Genomic DNA, 17,229 nt, shown 5'->3' with positions numbered 1-17,229 from the left:
AGAAATAGTCAGATCGGACGCGTTAATCGAATCCTCTACCGGACATCCCGTCTACATGATGCTAAAAACAACAACCTTCGTGCCTGTGCTGCTGTTCGCAAGGCTTAAACAAACGAAACATATTAGGCAGTTTTAGGAAACAAATAATTGAATCAGGTTTAAGGACAGAGAAAAGTGTGAATATGGTCGATAAAGCGCTGTAAGAAAGCATTAGCATAGACCTAAATTATCTGCAGTTAATGACTAGCTTTTTAACTGTTCATTGGATATTCACTAAATCATCTACGAGGACCTCTAATCTATGATTAACGAGAATGATCAAAATAAATACAGTAGATGCTTTTGTTCCACTGGTGTAGGACAACATGGCAAGCGAACAACGGCATCAGTAAGCGCGCGGGCATCAAATACTTTTTATTGGCTGTGTCTTTACTATCTGACTGAAGGCGATTCGTTTGGTGCACTCGCATGATTTCACTACATATTGGGCCACGTGGCTCAAGACTTTCGACTTGCATTCACATCTTCGTATCACTACGATTTGAATTGACCGCGTGTCTGAATGGTGGCTAATAAACCCCACCGTATACCAGAGAGCACCTAACAACGTCTCTAAATGACGGAACTCTCACTTGGTGAGAATGAATGTTTCCGACCAGCAACAATAATAAACAAGTCTGTACATACCGGATCGAATTGTGCGGCACTTAGCTGCCTATCAGAGAAAGACATTTTTTATATGTAACTTTGTATTAAAATATCTATGATTTTTTTCGTTTTGCAAGAGTGATCTACCTACCAGTGACTGATCACAGAGATGGCTGGCAGTAAAAAAGCCAAAGGAAAAGATTTCCAAAAGGTGAAGCTGAAAGTTGGCAAAATTAAGAGGAAGGGCCTGAACTTCACTGATACGAGCTTCAAAAGCAAAAAAATCGTCATTCGTGAACAGTTGAAAGGAGAAATAAAAGGAGTAAAGGATCAGTTTGTTTTGGCAACTCGCAAACTCAGCAGCAATAATCCTTCCAATGTCACAGACGGTAGTATCCCAAACGAATGTTAATTAAAAATGGGTATTACATTGCCTGGATTTGAAACTTAGTAGGTTTCCCTTGTATTAGAACTTGTAGTTAAGTGCCATATTGGATTGAATAAATGACTCAGTAAACCCTAAAGAGAGAGTCTATAATGGCAGTAAACAATAACGGTTTAATAAAATATACCAAGTGTATTGTGTAAATTTATTTACTTAGAATTGGAACTCATCATCAGTCTCTTTATTTTATTATTTATTCTAGCATATATATGTAGTATATTTTTGCTTCGGAACTTAGGCCGGCAGTCGTCAATCCTTTCGACTAAAGGTTTAGTCGTCTAGGCTAGTTTTGCAACGGGTTACCGGTTATTACTAGTTAATGTTCACACGCATTGCACTAAAAATAAGGTTAATAATTCGTTCATAAAATAATTATTGGCTTCTTATGAGCAGTTGATTTATTTACCTAATATAATTACATCACAAAGCTTGCAAGATGTATTGTAGGCTTAATCAGACTTTTCTCTTGCAATTGTAAATAAAAGCACGCAATTCGTCATGGGGGTAACATCTGCTTCTCCTGATAAATTTAGGTCTTAACGCAGTTGTTCGCATTCTCGACTTATTGACATCGGACCAACGACAGCAACTTGTGCAGCGTCTTGGTATGTTGGCATCAAGAGCCGAAGTTGCCATTCGCGATGGTGCGATATCCGTTCTCAATCGAACTCTGGACAAATTTTCCTTGGAACATCGAAAAAGTTTTGCAGAAAAGCTGCTGCTAAACCTCCAGTGCGCGATGACGAGCTTAGATTGGGGAGTGAAAAAGAGCTCACTGCAGTTTCTCGAGGTAAACAAAATGAGAAGTCTGAGGTATCTTAGATATAATGTTTATCCTAAACTCGAATGAGTATACATGAAAAATATGTTGATAGAAATAAAAAATCTAATCGAAATAATATTTTTTCGAGTTTTGAAAGTCATATTGAGGCACCGTCTTTTCAGTATCAGACGTAGCCTTGCCTAGAGAAGGAATAGATTGCAACTAAGGTTGACATGTAAAGTTTTTCGACGTCTATAACCGTTATTATTATGGTGAAAATGTCTTGGAGTGATGGTATGTGAAACTGCGAGGTCGAAGACGCTCCGAGAACGCAAGCACTTTTAATTCAAGGAAACGGCAAGTACTCAGCTGTGTTTTTTGCAAGTAGAACAATGGTAAGATTCGATTTCATCCTCTATTCTTTTTCCAGCTTCACTTGCCTCGTTGATATCTCAATGGGATTATGATTGTTCCAGGTACTTTTGCGTCATACGCCAGAAGAGGTCGCTCGCAACTTTTCGATAATAGAGAATCTTATGGATTTAGTATCTTCCACGAAGCAAGGTACGAATGCGCGCAAGCTTGATATGGAGCTTAAATGCAGCACAGATCATTTGCGGTTATGGCGCGACGTAGCGCGGGTCATAACCCGTCTCGTTCAGTGCATCATGAAGACCTTTTTCAGCGGGGGTAAACAGACGACAAAAACATGTTTGGTAGGTATCATACCATTAGGTAAATAACAAACTTAAGGTACAATATAGTTGCACAATTTAATGTCGGGAGTTAACATTGACCAAATTGCGTAATACAATCAATACGAGCATTCCAACATAGATTGAAGTATGCGAAGTGGTTAAAAAGTTGGAAATCACGGAATTATTAAGTTGCGGTGTTGATACTCTGTAGCTGATAATCCTTAGTATTCGGATGCTCTCTGACAAGGAAAATAAAAATTAATTATAATTACCGGCAGGTACGCTTCTATAAAAGCTTGATACCTCGTCCAACAATAATAAATATTTATTCGTTCAGTGAAAAATTTATTCGTTTAGTGAGACCTAGTCTATTTCAATTGCAAATCAGTTTGGTAATGTGTTTGTCTAAAATAAATTTTTCTTTATATGGCATTTCGCCTTGTCGTGTAGACCAAAGGCGCTTTTCCTTATTGTTACTATCGATATTGTTACTAGTAATTATTGCTATTATTATTATACACAAGTTCAGCTAACATTCTTCTTAATAATAATCTACTGAGCAGCGGTATATCTTTGACTTTTAGGGGTCCCACGTCGCACCACGCATTCGATGGTTCGTTCAAATCGGCGCTGTTCGCCGTACCGTCACCTATCGTGAAGGTGGTACCGTAGCCCAGTCATTTATCCCTGTGCTGCTTGCCATGTGGTCTGGAATTGAGAACTGCTCAACGGCGAAAGCCATGCTTAAACAAGATCTGTTTGCCCACGTTTCCCTCGCCATGTTGTCCATCGTTGAATGGGCGGACGTATCCAGCGATTCAGGAATAGAACTGCGGAATCTAGCGGAAGAACTTACGAATTTCTTTATAATAAGATTTCCTGTATCTTTCAATAGTTCGCCATGCACCGATACGAACCTGCGTCTTGCAAAGGTGATGATTTCCATCCACGGTGGCAAGGACACGGCCCTAAATCAATCGCTTTTCCAAGAGCTAAAAAAGCACCAGTCATTATCCGATGCTAAACTTACCCTGGAAGTTGCTGCCCTAGCTGTTAAAAATACGCCTGGCATTCTCGAATATGTGAATAGCCTTTTTTTCGTTAAGAAAGCTCAGGCGAGGAGGCCGTTCTATAAGTTCTACTTAAACGTGATCGAGAAACGTGTCAGTGACCATCATCTGAATCGGATGCTTCATAAGGTGCCGACATTTATTAGCAAAATCATTATTTTGTATCCGAACGACTGTCACGATGAAGTGAACTTCCTAGAGAAACTACATTCGTACATGATCCCGGCATATATCGAAGGCATTAGCAAGTTGCCACTCTCTGCTCTCGAACAGGTTTTGAAAAACACCCATGAGCAAGGGCCAATGGCCCTCCGTTTAATTCTCGATCAGAGGCTGATCAGTCATCAGCATCTCAAAATTATCACGGATCGTTGGCACGACGCTGAGTTAAGTCAGGAAAATATGTTATTTGTAATTGGGCACCTCGCTTGGAAAATCGAAGAAGTATACAATGTAATGATTAGCGATCCCGTGAGTAACATTGCTACTTTTGATCTGCACATTAAAATGGTACAATTAGTAGCTGAGTTTATCCTTTGCATATACCTTGACCTCGACTCCGATGAGAATTCTCATTTCTCGCGGGCATTTGGCAGTCACTCGCAACAGAAGCATTTACACTACTTTGAGCAGATTCACAAAAGCGTTCTATTTCTCAACGCTGACAGTCGGCACAGGAGAGCAAAGCTGGACAGTGTTATTAGAGTGGTCGTCCTGCGTGACGAGTATCTCAGAGACACCGTGATGGATCTATTGCGCGAACTTCTTCGTATATGGGCGATGTGCGACACAGCACTGACAGTCTCGTCCGTTACACTTAGCAACATTTTGTATCTGATGAATGCAGCATTGGACTTTGATGACGACAGCCTATGTGACACTGTGGACAAGCTGATTAATCAACTATTCGTTAGTCAGTTCCTATTACCCACACCGGAGCAAGACCAAGAACTAATTAAGACATGCGTCCGCTACTATGAACAAGCCGGGTTAGGAAGTATGCTGCAGGACCTCGAACAGGTGATGAAATCCAAACCGGAAGAGTGTGACGATCGACTTCATGCTGCCTTTGCTAAGAGCACAAAATTCTTTCTGGAACGGCATCTCATTCCCAAAGAGACCCATTACCAGGATTTAGTAGATGACGCTATGAGAATTGCAGATGCCTCCGATGAGTCCAGTGATTCCGTCGGTGATAGTTCTGCATAAAATTTGCTTATAGCCCAATTGACCTAAATCCGATCCGTATTGACCCAGTGGCCTGTTTGCTTCAAGCGGCAAAAGAGAAGCTCTAACCTTGCGAAAGTGTTAAGTGTGTGTACACTTTATTGAAAAAATCTATCTCTATGTTTTGTATTTAGTTTCATACCTAGCTCCAACGCGTCTCTAAAGATATGCAGACATGGTTGCCACGTAGAATATTGCTTGTAAAAATAAAAAGATTACCTAGCTCCCAACAAAGGTTACTCGAATGTAGTGAAAGCTGGATTGGGTAATGTGACAACAGAGAAGCTTCGTTCAGGCTAGTAGTGAATGAAGGTCATTTGTTGAATTAATAATAAGGAATTATATTTGAGCCATTAAAATAATCAACATGTTATTTGATGTCTCAAAAGAAAAGAGAAAACAATAGAAATAATTGCAATGCGAAAGTAGTAAGCTTAAGATAAAGTTTACTTCTACAGTTAAATCATTTTGATACCTTGCGAGGTGAATTGTAATTTGGTAGATAAATGAACCGATTACCAGCTCCAGAATCTTTTTCCTGTAGATATCCCGTAAGGTGTCCTACTTGCAAGAATGATGAAAATGAATTGACTCTTTGGATTTTTGGTTTCTAGCTGAAGTCCACTTATCTGAAACAATGATCAACAGTAAGTATCCGACATATAAGTTAAAATATTTGTTCTAGCTCTCGCTAAGTTGCATATTTTTGGTAAAAGTCGCCCAATAAAAAGGGTAATACTGGCAGGAAAATGAACTAAATTAATAAAAACGCGTTTACAGTCTCCTGTGAATTCCCTCGAACATCGCGATGACGGCGTAGCACCGTTGACATGATACTTCTCAGAAACAACCATTTTCCACCCGGCTAGCGGATGAAGATTAGTGTAACCTTGACTCTGCTTTACTATTTTCTAGGTCTGTAACCATCTCGTTTTACAAATTTGTCGGAGAAAAATATAGTAAGACCCACCTAAAACAATGCCTAACTGCTAACGCCAAATGTAAAGACCCTTATCTAAATTTTCAAAAAATAACAGATGAAGTTAAATAAGAATACCTTTGAATCCGAACCTGAGCTAATCTTCTTTTTTCTAATCTATTTTTGGATACCTTATTATGTAGTCGGAATTGTTTAATATCTAGGTTTGATGTTTCAGTCGTTTACAATTAAAATACATGACGACAGGTGAGAATAGTGTTAGCGATAATGGCATTCCAATATAGAGATCTATTTTAGTATTAAATAGACCATACTAGCGAGTGTACACATATATATAAACATATACATATATAGATGTGAAGTGCAATGGTTTCTATTAAAGCGGCTACAGTATGGATCAGCCATAGAGTAGAAAAGTCCTTCGAGTAAGCCACAGGCAAATAGGCTTACACTAAAGAATCTACATGCAACTTTTGCCTGCGCGTTTTTGTGCAATTAAAGCAAATTTCTCAACTGTTTATTTTTTTGAAGTCAACTTATTGTTTAAAATTACATTAAATTTAATTACGCATGCATAGCATTGAAATTGTAACTAGCGCAACATTCAATTACAATTTAACTACACCAATTATACTGCGTAAGGAAACCTGGGTTTGGGTGAAACACGTTCTTTTCTACTTCGCCACAAACGACATCGTACTCTTATTATATTTGAGTTTATTTACTGAACGAACTTTATAAGTAGGTTTAAAAACTGTTAATGTATCGCAGATGCACCGTTAACAAAGTGACCAGGTAATGAGAATACATGGCCAAACAGTATAGAGGTTAAAAACATGCGGCTGAGTTACTTCATACTGAAAGTACAAAGAATCAACCGCATGCTTTGATTGCCTTACTACCGATCCATTTACACAAAGGAACCCTGATTAATCTCCTAAATGATTGAATTTACTCAAATTCTATGCCTGTTTACGGTCTAAAGGGTCAAATGGAAGTATCTCAGCAAAACACATTCGAACGCCCTAGGTGGACACGTTGCTTCTAAACACAATAGATGATAAAAATTACTTTTGTTCCTATGGCAATTTAGATCGAACGGTATTCTCGTGTGGACAGTGGAGTTTCGACAGTCAGGAAATTGTTGAAAGTGAATTATGATTTCATATATATTCAACGCCTGGCTGTTGAGGCAAACTTAAATCGCAAACCGTAAACCCTATCATGCGTTATGCGACATATCGAGACAATACCAGAACCCTTATAGCGTCATAATGACTTTTCGTACCGTTCAAAGATAACGCTAAAACTAATTTCCATCCACCCACGAACAAACGCCAGGTTAGGCGTACCTTCGATTTGCGTCCTATCGGCTCCAGGATTCATTATGATTAATGATACGATGAAAGTAACTGGCCGCATCTCAGCATGCATTCAGCTCTGCTTCTGTTAGTAATGGAAATCCTAAGGGCAAAAAATGTACAAGACGTTTAATGAAACAGCTGAATGCTGCGCACATGATAAGAGTTAAGGTGTTTGGACAGTTCTGGAACTCTTAAGAAGACTAAAGTTCGACAGTTTCTAAGATCACCTCCAATGTAATTTATGTTCGTTCACTCTTCTGCAGACACATATTGGACGTTTATTTTATACAATAAAACCTTCTTCTTTTGTTGTTTTTAAATCAACGCGATAGGTGCACAGCTACGTGCAGAACAAAGAACGAAACTTATTCTCACGTACGATTACCTTTATAACTGCTAGTATGTAGCTGAAGTCGTTCGAAGTCGCGTTTCTGAACACCCTGTTATTTGGTCGATACTTTTTGAGGTCTAGGCTTGAGATTTTAGTCGCTTTCAATTGAATCAAATGGGGACGTTTGCGAATAGCATTAGCGATAATGGCATTACAATATAGAGATATACTTTAATAATAAATGGACCATAAAGGGAGTGCAGTAAGAATATTGATTGAGTATAGATATCTAAATATATTAATAGAAATGGTTAACGACAGATGCAAGGTGCAGTAGTTCCTATGAAAGTGCCGCTCAGCATGGATCGGCCATGGAATGGGAAAGTGCTTCGAATATCCTATTGGGAGGTAAGATTATACTGGAAAATCTACATATGTTCTCTGTCTGCGTAAATTGAAACAAATTTCTTAAAGATGTCGGTTTATTTCGACCTGTCTCTAAGGGAGATATTGTTACTGATGATAAGAGCCGGTAGTGTTTTCATTTTTTTGAAGTTTCCTCCGTGGAGTTATACGTGCGTGAGACCTGACGGGCGTCGGATGCTCGCTGGGATGCTCGGCTACATGCTCAGTAATATCACCTTTTCGTTGAATATGACGTAAGTACTATAAATCTCGCACCACTTATCTTACATATTGCTTCTATGAGAAGAAAAAATTGTGATCGAACTACTGATAAAAGAGGCGCCTCGTCATTAAGTTTAGTTTTAATCTCAACCCAACGTTGGTAGCACATTGGTCTGCTCTCACTAAGCTATGATGTTGAAAGTATTTTTTTGCGCAACAATAAACAACGGCAGTAAATTAAATGGAGATTGTTTCTAATATATATTTGTTAAACCTTGGACTCTAACCGATAAAAACACAGGTATACTTTAAGCTTGCCTAAAGATGGCTGGTTCTTCGGCTGGCTTCCAAACGGTACTTTGATGGGTATGCACGGCGCAGTTCTCGCAGGCGATGCTGATTTAACCGCTGGGCCGTCGCCGCTTGAGGAAAACTTTCAACGCGAACTTCACATGCCACCCGCATCCATAGATTCGCATCTCGTGATGGTATCTGGCATGCGAAAAGCATATGTCAGTCAAAATGAGAGCTTCGTGACATCATTCGACGGAACTGTGAGTTGGCTTGTATTGAACACACAGTGTGAGCAACTGGAAAAATCCGATGGATGTCACAAAATATGTGTATTGCTTCACAATGCAACATGTGAGTTAGAAAAAAAAGATACTATGGTAAACTACAGCAATAGTTTTAACAACGATTAAGAATTTTATATTTATACATGTCACCTATGTTTGTACCATGACAGGAGTTCTCGGATTCACAATGCACACTGCATTTTTAAACTGATCGTCCGCCAATGTCTAAATGTCGATTTCCAATTACGCGTCATTCAGCCTGGAAAAGGCTATCTAGCTTGGTTTGCCATTGTTCTTTTGCTACAATTCATGATTTTGAATAATAGTGAATTTTCCCTGAAATGTCGCCTTGAACCCTTATAGCCTCTATATGACACAGCTTGTCCTTAAATGATTTCAGGTTTGGCTGCTTTTGTTCCTCTCGTTCCTCGTTTTGATGATATTAATCGGCTTTGCTCACCAAAGAGACTGGACCGTTCATAGCTTCTTTCAAATCGGCTTTGAACTCTTTCAAATATTAGTACAGCAAGGTTTGTGATGACTTCTCATAGAATTTTTTTGAAGTGTAGTGCAATTACCCTCCAGTGACAAGGTTGGTAATGCAGTACTTTGTACCAGTAAGTACTTAGCAGAGTACAAGACAATCTATCACTACTGTAGTGATAAGCAGTGCAGAAACGTACTACTGCAGTGGACTATGGTCGATTTTATTTCTCAAAAATGTGTAGTTACTTTGAATATATTTATGTCTGAGTTAATGAACAAATAAGAGCCCCCGTAATGCTTCATAACTCAATGAAAAACCAATATTGAATATGTTTTTCATTAGCACTACATATTTAACTGATACAATTATTTTTACCTGTTGTTAGTTATAAATCAAATTTCACAAACGCCTACTCACTTTGTCTCAGGCAATGAGATCGTTGCAGAACGCACTCGAACTGAAAGGCGCCATTGTCGAATTTCTAAATCTTGTCATAATGAGCAGGGCGTTTTTAAGTAAACGTTATAGCCGAGCCACTTGGAGGTATTTGGTAATGCTATCCATCTATATGCTGCAAAAATTCGGGAATTAGTCTGTCGCTAATGGACAGAATTACAAATAGTATGCTCTTATCTTTACTTAGCTTTTCTGAATTAACGTAACTTGAATTTTATCGGAATATCGATTTCTTCTTTCATTTAACCAGCTAGTTATCTAACTATGCAAACAGTAGCAACCCCTCGTGATAATGCAGCCTTCTATTTCTCCATTACCCAATTTCAGTGACTAAGTCTAATTTTGGCGCATTGTATGCTGAAGTTCTGCATTGCATCTGGCTTCTTACCTCATTTATACTTGCTCAGTCATTTGCGGGGCAATCACGAGCTAATCTCATCGTGCAGGCTCCTACTGAAAGGATCGACACGTCCTGGGATCTCATCGCGCGGCCTAAACTTAAAGCTTACTATCTCGCCAACAGTCAGATTGCATCATATATAAAAGTGAGCCCATAGGTAAAGCAGAAACATTTCTTCTTTTAGATCAATTACTCCACTGAGTTAAATGCTTACTTCTTTTTAAAAGAAAAGTAATTTTTATTGTGTGGTCCTTGAGTGCTTTTTAATAACTATTATGTAAGTCACTTTTTATAATGGAGTAACGTACCCCTTTAAGTAGAAACATTCTTGAGCTGGACTCAGAGTTTTAGCCGCACTGTCTGCCATTTGGATAATAAGTGCTGCGTTTGTCTCACTCACTTGCGGAGTTACTGACGGCGGGCCCGTAATTATTTTAGCTCGATATTCACGCACTAAGCGCACATATTCCACTATCTCACTTGTATTATAATGTAATTTCTAAAACATATGCACGTTAATAAGTGAAGGTTTTCCATAATAGCTTGTGTTATTTAGAGATAGTTTTTTTTTTTGCTAAGTTTACAGTATCTTTCCCTCACGTAAGACTAAAAAGTAAGCACTAACAGTCGATTTGACTACGCTCTCTACCAACAGGGTTTCCCCGGCGAACGAGGAGCTGCACTAAAGCAGCACATGGAAAGAAATTCCCAGCCTCTACCCATTACTGAAATGTTTACAGATTCGATCCGAAACGAGCTAGTAGATAAGAAGTCCATGATCTTCATTGACACACAAGCAGCACTTCAAGCCGTGTACCGCTGGTGTGCAGAAACGAATTATTATTTCTTCATTGGGCGTGAAAATGTATATAATCTGGCCAGTACATGGTACACAAGCCGGTTACTTGGCAAACCTCTTATAGATGCTATGGATATGCAGTAAGTTCATTCCCGTTGTACGTTAAAAAAAAAACTCGTTTTTACTCTACATTTGAAAATCTTTTTAGAGTTTGATTTTACTAGCCCATTCGTACGTAAGCGGTCTGAAAATTTCCTAGACTAACACAAAAACAACTTTATTTCTGTCAAATGCTTGTTTCTTAACGCAGCTTTTTTTTTAAGTTTGTGCACTTCTCTCAAGGCCGCTCTGGATATATCTCTTTATACTGTCGAAGTATTGGTTGGTGTCTTGACCCGCAAAAAGCACGTTTAGGACTGTGATGGCCTCCCCACTTGGACAAAATCTTTGTCCTCTAAGCAAAATTTCGAGCCTACGAAGCAGATAAAGCCGTTAAGGGCTAGATTTGGTGGATACAATGGGTTGTTAATTTGCTTAAACTACAATCCTTGAATTGTTGCTACAGCAACCGTTGAAGTGTAGGACCCTGCGGTGCCTCGACAAGTAGATAAGCCTGTATATGGCGAACGCGTTCCTTGGACATGCCGACAGCCTTTGTTATCTCTTTTTTTTTTTTGACGGTCGTCTAGCACTATTTGGCGGATTTTTCCGATGTTATCTGTAGTTTTTGCAATTTTTTATCATCTCACAGGTTTATCGTGAACCAAATAGGTACGACCATCTTTCGATTTGAGTTTCAATAAATTTACGGTGGCAAACGATTGTGCAGTATCTCCGTCAAAAGTATTTGCTTTGGTTTTGATTTGCCTAAATATTGTAAGTATCGTCTTTTAAAGGCAAGAATTAATAGTAGCTTGAAATGAAAATAAAATTATTTCTCCTATATAATTTTTACGCAAACACTAGCACCGATCGACATGACTGAAACGATCTAGCCCGATTATTGGAAACATGCGCAGTCATGTCAGTAGAATATTTTTGACGACTAAAGCTACCTTGGGCTAACTTAACGCTGAGAACTTTTCAGACTAGTCATGTATGCTCTGAATGAATTGTCGTGCAATGCACAACTTGATTTTGTAAGGATGACTGATTGTAGGACAATGATGATCTGTACAGAATTATTTTTATAGTAGAATTGTTTTTAAATGCCATAGTAAAAAAAAAGCCAAAATTTGAAATAGACCTATAGAAATATAGTAAAAGTGCAACTATTTAAACGGCCGTCTATTAATTGGCTTTCTGTGTAGAGTACTATGGTCCCGTGCGTATGGTGTCCAGTACGTTCCTCAGCATGAACTGTACAAGGGTAATGACAAGTGTATACCGGGAACCCGACTGGAACAGTCCAACGTAGTTAAGCCCACAACAATACCGGATCTCTATTCCATCTTCGAATTGTACGCGTTTATGACAGCGATCTCAATTAACGGTTTTCTCATCGAGTGGCTATGGTCCAAGTGTAGGTCCTGTTGCGCAAAAAACCCTTGACGACGACGCCCGCGTCGACGTAAACTAAGTAACGTAAGTGGCATAGACGGAGTTGCTAGAGGGACGACGCTTGTCGTTCAGCAAGTAAACAAAGACATATCGTTAAATTAGTTTTGAGACGCTTAGTCGATCTGATACCAAGCAAATATACACGGTTTGCCTTTCTGGACTTAATTGTATTCGCGTGATTTTCTGCTATCCTAACAAGGACCTGTATTTTGTATAATTTATGTCAAACGATGTAACCGACATTCTGTTGTGTACACAAATAAAATAGTGACAACCTTAAAATTACGTGCTTTACGAAAGGGAACTTGGACCCTATTGGACGACTGTTCAAGTTTTGGAGATTTAGGTCAAAGTTTTACTAAGTGTACCGTATAACCGAATATAATCGCGCACACATATAAAAAAAAATTATATTCTTTAATAATCTTTACTAATTTCTATAATAAACTCAACAATATTTCTTGAAGCGTATTCAAGGCTTAGCTTGAGTTAGTTTTAGGTAAGAATACTGTTGGTAGCATTCAAAGTAACCGCCTTTTTACGCAAAGAATCCATCCGTCTCAATTAAGATATTAAGTTCACTTTTGTAGCTATTCGTATGCATTATTGCGAGTTTAAAGAATGCTGCACTAGGTCAATTAGAATGGTCCACTAAACGCGTTGTTCCTCACCCGTTACGATGGCTAAGCCAACTCAGCGAATGCCTGATCATTGAGTTTGGGTAATCACTGATACTTCATATTGTTAGTACTTTTACTGGTTGTCTCTGTTAAATTTAATTTTTTCATTTTGTTTTTTAACAATCATATTTTAAATGAAGACGAGTCATTATCGCAGTCTTAAGCATAACGAGTTTTGCAGCCGCTCCAGGTACTATAACAAGAAACTAGCAAAACTTCCCCTCTGTTTAGCGAAATCAAGACGTCAGCGGATGTAGATAATAGACCTATGATTCAGTATTGTCGTTTCCATGACAATATTCAATAATTTAGTGCATCTAATACTATTATAACGCCATAGCGATTTGGAAACTGGTATATTTTGATCGTTTTAAACATACACGAATCGGCAACAACGAACTACATCTCCCGTAGAGAGCGGTACAGATACATAACGGCAGATCTGCACGAATTTCACTGTTCCTGATGTGACATTAAGTATTCAAAATTTACGTTGCACAATTCGGTGTAAAAAACAAAATAATATTTTGATAAAGGCTGTGTTCCTGGTATAAAAGACATTTGAATATAGATGCACGCGCACTAATGTCCAAAGAACTCCAAGAAGTGTTATAGTTCGTTCTATTTTTCTTTAACAATCTCAACTGATACGTTCCACTCCTATGAATATATTGTTAACCAGTCATTGTTGTTAGGTGATATCATTTTGATCCGTCACCTATGCAGCTTTCAACAAAGTGTTCTCTAAGATGCAGCGTAACTTCTACGATAATTCGGTTGTGAGGCGATACATTTTGAACATGAAATGACAACTAAAAGTACACACGTGTGAAACATCAAGAGATTTATCTCCAAAACGGAGTACATCGTCGTACTTCGTCGTACTCATTGTCTCTATCCACTCGTGTTGATTACGGTATCTCCTCTGTTTTTTTTTTTGACATAGCAAAGGCTACCCGTAGACAACGCTTATAAGAAATATGAAAAGTAATATAAAGGCTTTCTACACTCCCGTATATTTTATTTTCTAAAAATGTAACCTGGCATATTTAACATAAAAAAGCTGCATAAGTTTTTATCACAGGAACGAACGACAGAAAACTATGCTATAAAGCAAGCCTACGTACACTCAAAAATTTTGAAATCATCCAGGAATTTTAGACTACGAACGAACATTTCTTCAAAGTACTTAGGCCAAAGAAGAGCAAAAGGCCCTAAGATTTCTAAGAAGTCTTTAGTCAGGTTGCCATCTTTACTAATGTGACTTTAAAACGTTTTTTTCCCAATAGTAAAAATACAATGGGATTCCACAAGCGACTTATCAAAGAAAAGCGTTTCGTTCTTATGGAATGCTTCAAAACAATACTATAAAAGAGTATTTATGATAAAAAGCTGTGGGGTGCTAATACCTCTACCAGTATAATCGTAGCGCTGTTAAAATGATAATAGTGAGACTTATTCTTCGGATTATGTGACAAGGTTTTGAAAAAAAAAAATACTATTGATTAAGTCGATAAATTGGCAACTAGATTGACTCTGGTAGAGTCAATCTAATAGCCAATTTATCTAAGTTTTTATTTATTTATGCCAGTTTATATAAAAACTCATGATATAACTTTATACCGTATTTAAGCGTATTTATTACATACTGTTGGTGCGGATATACAAAATACTAAGTCATCGAAGTTGAATATTCGCTATAACTGAGCAGTGCGACGCATTATATATACACTCTACGAGTAGCAGACCAAGTAGCAACACAACAAAGTAAAAAAACTTGTAGTTAGAGGTTTAAATTGTAGTGGAATAGATCAAGTCTCACACATGGAAAAATGCTTGGAATTCGAATTCAACTTCTTCTAATTAATGGTACATAAAAGCACCACCTCTTTTCACTGTAGAAAAAAACTAAACATCTAAATCAACGTTTCGGGCATTTTACTTCTGGATAGGGTTTTGTTCAGCAATAAACAGACGCGCGAATACGGGGCCGTATAGTAGAGTGTATACATATATATAAGAAAAAATATTTTAAGTACTAACTGCTTATTACAACCTGCAGTTTACAGATTTTAATTGCCGAGAAATGAACAGGCCTAAGGAGACGTCTGAAAAAAACTCGTGCGCGGCATTTACGAGGAAGCATTTCGTAGAGGAGATTAGTTAGAGCGGTGAATAAATGTGGATAGTCACTTATGAATCACTGTAAGCTGTGTATCGCTTCTGTAAAGAAGATAACTCTTTTTTCCTAGAAGCGATGACTGTATTGGATCTATCTTAGGCGATGTCCGTGAATTACATTTATCGATATATTCGATTTTGCATTTTCGGTACCATTTGTAATATAATAGAATACGATGCCTCACCACATGCGCTCTCTTGCCGTCAATCATTTGGTTAGTGCCGATCTCAAACCCTACTTTTCATCAACATTCTGGTGCCTAATATCACGGCAGAGTTGGTCGAGTTTATAATTACACCATCCTATTTATACCCTCTAGTTTTGATTTTTCTAAGCAAAGCTTTATGGCTACTTCTTTTTTGAGCATAAATTGATACGAAGCGGACATTCTTTCAAGTCTTTTTAAGCAGTCCACCGGGGTATCAAGGACGATATGCGCAGATTCCATTTCAAGGAATTCCACCACAGCTGTCGTGGGTTTCTTCACGGGGTGCCTAATTCTCTAACTTCAATATCTTCTACTTCACGGGTCATCTGTTAGTTAACCCTTATATAATATTAAGGTCCTCTTACCCGACGATTTTTGTTGAGTAAAGCTTTTTTAATATGAAAAAACAACAATGACACCACCTAAGCTAAATGTATGTATTTTTTGTATATCTAAATACTGTACCAAGTTAATAGAAAACAATGAATCGCCGCTTGATTCTATCTAGAAGCCTGATTGTCCTAATCGGGACTCAAGCATGAACATTTTTGGGCCCTGTATCCGACTGCAAATTAAACATAACATTTGTTTAGTAAGCTGTTAAAATTAACCGTCTTTGGAGTTTGAGTTTTTTTTTTTTTTTTTTTTTGGAGTTTGGAGCAATTAACTTTTTTGGTTTACGAGAACGCAGTGTCCTGCATGCTAAAGGAAGCCTGTTTTAACTAACAATACGAGTTTAGCAGCAATAAATATTACAAGTCGGAGGTACGAAGCAATCAATTTAACACAACCAAACGATCTTTTCTCGTGTTAACAGCCTAAAAATAATCATCAGGCTTCGTTTTATATCAATATCGAGAGAAGTCAAGAGATTTTTGCTCAAGCAGCTGATTAACCTAAGAGTGTAAATAATAAAAAAAGAAGCTGCCTATTTATAGAATAATTTTTCGTGCTTCTACCGAATATTTAGCTTAAGCTGTTCTTATCCAGTGCTTACGTCTGCTACGTCTAAAGATTTACGGGTCTAGTTTAAATCCTGCTAACAGTTACCACTAGGTAATAAAAAGCTAATAGAACGACAAAGACAATTTTTATGGTATTGTTGAAAGGTACTCTACGTATGTAATCTATGCTATTTATATAATTGTTAAAAAACAAATATATGGACGACACTTTACCTAATCGTCAAATGAGGTCACCAACGATTAACAACAACATGACATTCTTTGTGTTTATTGAAAAAGAAGGACGTTTCCTTTGGTTATTAATCTATGTTTTCCAATAACATATTACTACCTTAGAATTTTGTAGCTTTCTTAAGTCCCGTCCCATCGAATCGCTCGCATTTGCCGTAATTACTAACACTTCAGAAAGTCGATAGTCTTTTAACCGCTCAATTGGTACCCGTTCTTACTCTCCTTTTCCATATCAATATGATATCACCAGAAGTTTCATCGTTGGTTCGGCCGTCATTACCGTCGCTGTCTTATGGTGGGCTCCTATTTGCGAAGCATTCTACGGCACACTTTGGTCTTTAGCTCTCAGTCACACCTGTTTTCTACATTTCTCGTAAGTGTGCATTATCGTAGTATGTTTACACTTGTCACGAGATGTCCCTGTTGACTTTCTTGCGCTTTGTCGACCCGCAACGTATCCGTGCGTCATTCTGATTGTAGATGACTCTCACACAAGTGATCTATCTCCGTCTGATAGTTCCCTGTATATATATATATACACATATATATATATATATATATACATATATA

At 38.0% G+C, this 17,229-nt stretch overlaps 2 protein-coding genes across 5 annotated transcripts; both read left to right on the top strand.

The window, feature by feature from the left end:
• Positions 1-661: 661 nt before the first annotated feature.
• Positions 662-5,926, top strand: LOC111249824 (uncharacterized). The gene is made up of 4 exons (XM_022804187.2): positions 662-1,037; positions 1,627-1,883; positions 2,333-2,572; positions 3,139-5,926. Exons 1-4 carry the CDS (start codon positions 818-820, stop codon positions 4,831-4,833), a joined length of 2,412 nt encoding a protein of 803 aa, XP_022659922.1. The 5' UTR covers positions 662-817; the 3' UTR covers positions 4,834-5,926.
• A 145-nt stretch (positions 5,927-6,071) lies between these two features.
• LOC111249825 (uncharacterized) lies at positions 6,072-17,176 on the top strand. 4 transcript variants are annotated; one of them, XM_022804189.2, is made up of 8 exons: positions 6,072-7,894; positions 8,042-8,145; positions 8,415-8,667; positions 9,092-9,221; positions 9,962-10,179; positions 10,690-10,973; positions 12,144-12,417; positions 15,136-17,176. In XM_022804189.2, the coding sequence occupies exons 1-7, from the start codon at positions 7,808-7,810 to the stop codon at positions 12,382-12,384; spliced, it is 1,317 nt and encodes a 438-aa protein (XP_022659924.1). In that variant the 5' UTR covers positions 6,072-7,807; the 3' UTR covers positions 12,385-12,417; positions 15,136-17,176. The 4 variants fall into 4 exon arrangements, with proteins under 4 accessions (XP_022659924.1, XP_022659923.1, XP_086844268.1 ...); XM_022804188.2 differs by lacking the exon at positions 15,136-17,176 and having other exon boundaries at positions 12,144-12,864; XM_086988142.1 differs by lacking the exon at positions 15,136-17,176 and having other exon boundaries at positions 8,023-8,145; positions 12,144-12,864.
• The last annotated feature ends 53 nt before the right edge of the window (positions 17,177-17,229 follow it).

The sequence above is a fragment of the Varroa destructor genome, unplaced genomic scaffold (genome assembly GCF_002443255.2).
Source record: "Varroa destructor unplaced genomic scaffold, Vdes_3.0 BEIS01000004.1, whole genome shotgun sequence".
Classification (NCBI taxonomy): Eukaryota; Metazoa; Arthropoda; class Arachnida; order Mesostigmata; family Varroidae; genus Varroa; species Varroa destructor.
The sequence above is the reverse complement of the archived record's forward strand: the minus strand, read 5'-3'. Positions and strand labels throughout refer to the sequence as shown.